This window comes from Sinocyclocheilus anshuiensis, unplaced genomic scaffold (assembly GCF_001515605.1).
Source record: "Sinocyclocheilus anshuiensis isolate Anshui unplaced genomic scaffold, SAMN03320099.WGS_v1.1 scaffold1170, whole genome shotgun sequence".
NCBI lineage: Eukaryota > Metazoa > Chordata > Actinopteri > Cypriniformes > Cyprinidae > Sinocyclocheilus > Sinocyclocheilus anshuiensis.
The window spans coordinates 2,587,852-2,590,937 of NW_015538055.1; the positions used below are offsets into that span (position 1 = coordinate 2,587,852).

The 3,086-nt window shown below is 34.7% G+C and overlaps 1 protein-coding gene across 1 annotated transcript in view; it reads right to left on the reverse strand.

Moving 5' to 3' along the window:
* The window catches only part of LOC107683110 (probable tRNA methyltransferase 9-like protein), a 15,745-nt gene that overhangs the window by 5,359 nt on the left and 7,300 nt on the right, over positions 1–3,086 (reverse strand). The window contains exons 2-3 of the mRNA XM_016479197.1: positions 2,056–2,246; positions 599–772 (exon numbers count right to left, since the gene is read on the reverse strand). Of these exons, the coding sequence (XP_016334683.1) occupies positions 599–772; positions 2,056–2,209 (328 nt within the window). The 5' untranslated portion in view covers positions 2,210–2,246. The remainder of the gene's footprint in view (positions 1–598; positions 773–2,055; positions 2,247–3,086) is intronic.

The window sequence follows — 3,086 nt, forward strand, 5'->3', positions numbered from 1 at the left end:
TCACTAACACAAATCTGTCTAAATCTGTGTTAGTGAGCACTTATCCTTTGCCGAGATATGCCACACCTGTGAGGTGGATGGATTATCTCGGCAAAGGAGAAGTGCTCACTAACACAGATTTAGACAGATTTGTGAACAATATTTGAGAGAAATAGGCCTTTTGTGTACATAGAAAAAGTCTTAGATCTTTTGAGTTCAGCTCATGACAAATGGGGGCAAAAACAAAAGTGTTGCGTTTATAATTTTGTTCAGTGTATATAGTGTAATTGTGGGATTGTACAAAGTGGAGAATTAATTACTAGTCTGTTTATATTACATTTTTGTCTCAGTATTTATTATGATGATGATGATGATGCTTATGAATCAGGTAAAAATTTTGAAAGCTTTGAAATAGTTTTATAATAACCTTTCATATTTTATTTAATATTGTATACTATATATAACCGCTGAGGTTTATTACCATTATTACTGAAAGAATAATTATTATTAAAATAATCATTAATGTAATATTTAAGTTACTGAATTGTTAAATGGAATCTGAATGAGAATCAGAATGAATCCATCCAAATGTTTTAGGTTATTTATTTTGATGCATTACCTGCAATGGATAGCACTGCATCAAAACAACCGTCTCTGTAGGGCAAACGCAGGCCATCACAAAGCTGCACCTCGTGACCTCGACTACACGCAGAGTCAACCAATGGCCGACACACGTCACAGCCCAACTTGAAGATATCCTCATTGATGTGTAGATATTTGCCATTGCCACATCCTGCAATAATTAAAAAAAAAAAAAATCAGAGCATGTCATAAAAATTGTTTTTCCCTCATGGATGATTCACTGGACTGTTTTTCCCAGTGTCGTACTGTAATAACTTTGGTCCCCATTCATCCTTATTAAACTTTAAAGGGTTAGTTCACCCAAAAATAAAAATTCTGTCATTAATTACTCGCCCTCATGTCGTTCCAAACCCGTAAGACCTTCGTTCATTTTCGGAACACAAATTAAGATATTTTTGATGAAATGTGAGAGCTCTCAGACCCTGCATAGACAGCAATGCAACTGTAATGTTCCCAGGTCCAAAAATGTAGTAAGGACATCGGTAAAACAGTCCATGTGACATCAGTGGCTCAACTTCAGTTTTGCGAAGCTACGAGAATACTTTTTGAGTGCAAAGAAAACAAAAATAACATAATTTATTTAACAATTCTTCTCCCCCGAGTTACGTCTTCCGCCATTTTGGAGAGTATCACAATGCATACGCACGCTTTCCCCTAAGCGTAAACAACTCTGATTACGCAGATTACGTTCATGCGCGCGCTTTCTCCCCTGAACGTAAACAACGCTGATTACGCAGATTACGTTCATGCGCGCGCTTTCTCCCCTGAACGTAAACAACGCTGATTACGTCGATTACGCTCTTGGGTACTCTCCAAAATGGTGGAAGACGTAACTCGGGGGAGAAGAATTGTTAAATAAATTATGTTATTTTTGTTTTCTTTGCACTCAAAAAGTATTCTCGTAGCTTCACAAAACTGAAGTTGAGCCACTGATGTCACATGGACTGTTTTACCGATGTCTTTACTACGTTTCTGGACCTGGGAACATTACAGTTGCGTTGCGGTCTATGCAGGGTCTGAGAGCTCTCACATTTCATCAAAAATATCTTAATTTGTGTTCCGAAGATGAACGAAGGTCTTACGGGTTTGGAACGACATGAGGGTGAGTAATTAATGACAGAATTTTCATTTTGGGGTGAACTAACCCTTTAATAGGAATAACTGCATTTCCTTTCAAACAACGTTGAAGTAAATGCTGTCAGCTTAGTCTGTATGTGATAACGGGCCATTAAGTATTTTCAAGCAAAAGAATAAAGACAATATTACATGGGTTTCTTTTCAACAGTAGGAGCGCAAATCTTCAGATAAAAATGTGACAATGGTTGTTTACAGAGAAAGCGTGACTTTGACACTAGTAAAACCATATTGATCTTGCCGTTCTGAGAGTTTTAGTCCTCGTTTGAGAGACATTAAAGACAGAACATGAAGCCTTACCAACATCAGCCACGATGCTGCCGGGCTCCTGCTCTAGCAGGAACTGTTTGACCTTGGGCCAAGCTTTGTAGCGGCTGTCGTTGAAGTAGGGTGCGATCCTCTCGTACACGCTGTGAACATGGTCTCTCTCCAGCTGGCTGGCAGCCTCGTCCATGCTGCTCTCTATTAAACCCCACAGAGCATCTTCACCACTTAGCCAGACAGAGAGAGGAACAGAGAGGGAGGAGTAGAGGCATGAAATGAGACCTAAAGATTGAGTCGCCCTCTGCTTAATGCTTTGGTTCCACAACCATTTTTAAAAAAAATTAATTCAATATGCCACTTTGATTGGTTGTTTTTATACAGCAGTAAGAGCTTAGAGGATGTACCGCCGGGGTGAATAACATAGGGCCCTAATTTTTTTTTTCCAAATTTTTTTTTCCTTTTTTACCTCATTCTATAAATTAAATAACAAATGTAAAACTAATTCTGACATATACCATTAACAACTGAACTTTTTATGTTCTGCAAATTGTATACATTTTATTTCAAATCATTGTAACGGAATTGTTTGGATTGTAATCAGACAGGATGTAAATTTTGGGGGAAATGTGCTAAAAAGTCAAAATGATAAACGTGTTAAATAATAAATAGGCCTAATAATAGAAATAAATTAATAACTATATTTAAAAAAAAAAAACACTATATTTAACTAAGAATTATATTTAATCATTATAAATAATATTAATATTTGTATACATAAATTTTATACAAAAAATAATCTTATTTGTCATGAAAAATTAATAAAATAATTTATATATATTTTTATTTACGTAAAATATTATATTTCAGTTAAATAAGTGGAACACAAATTATCTGTATCACTTCAAAACAATAATTAAAAACAAATAAATGTATATGTATAAATATAGTAAATGTATAAATAAATGTATATAAAAATAGAAATGCTTAATTGTCCTATTTTAAAAAGTGTGTATATATATATATATATATATATATATATACACATACATACATACATACACACACAC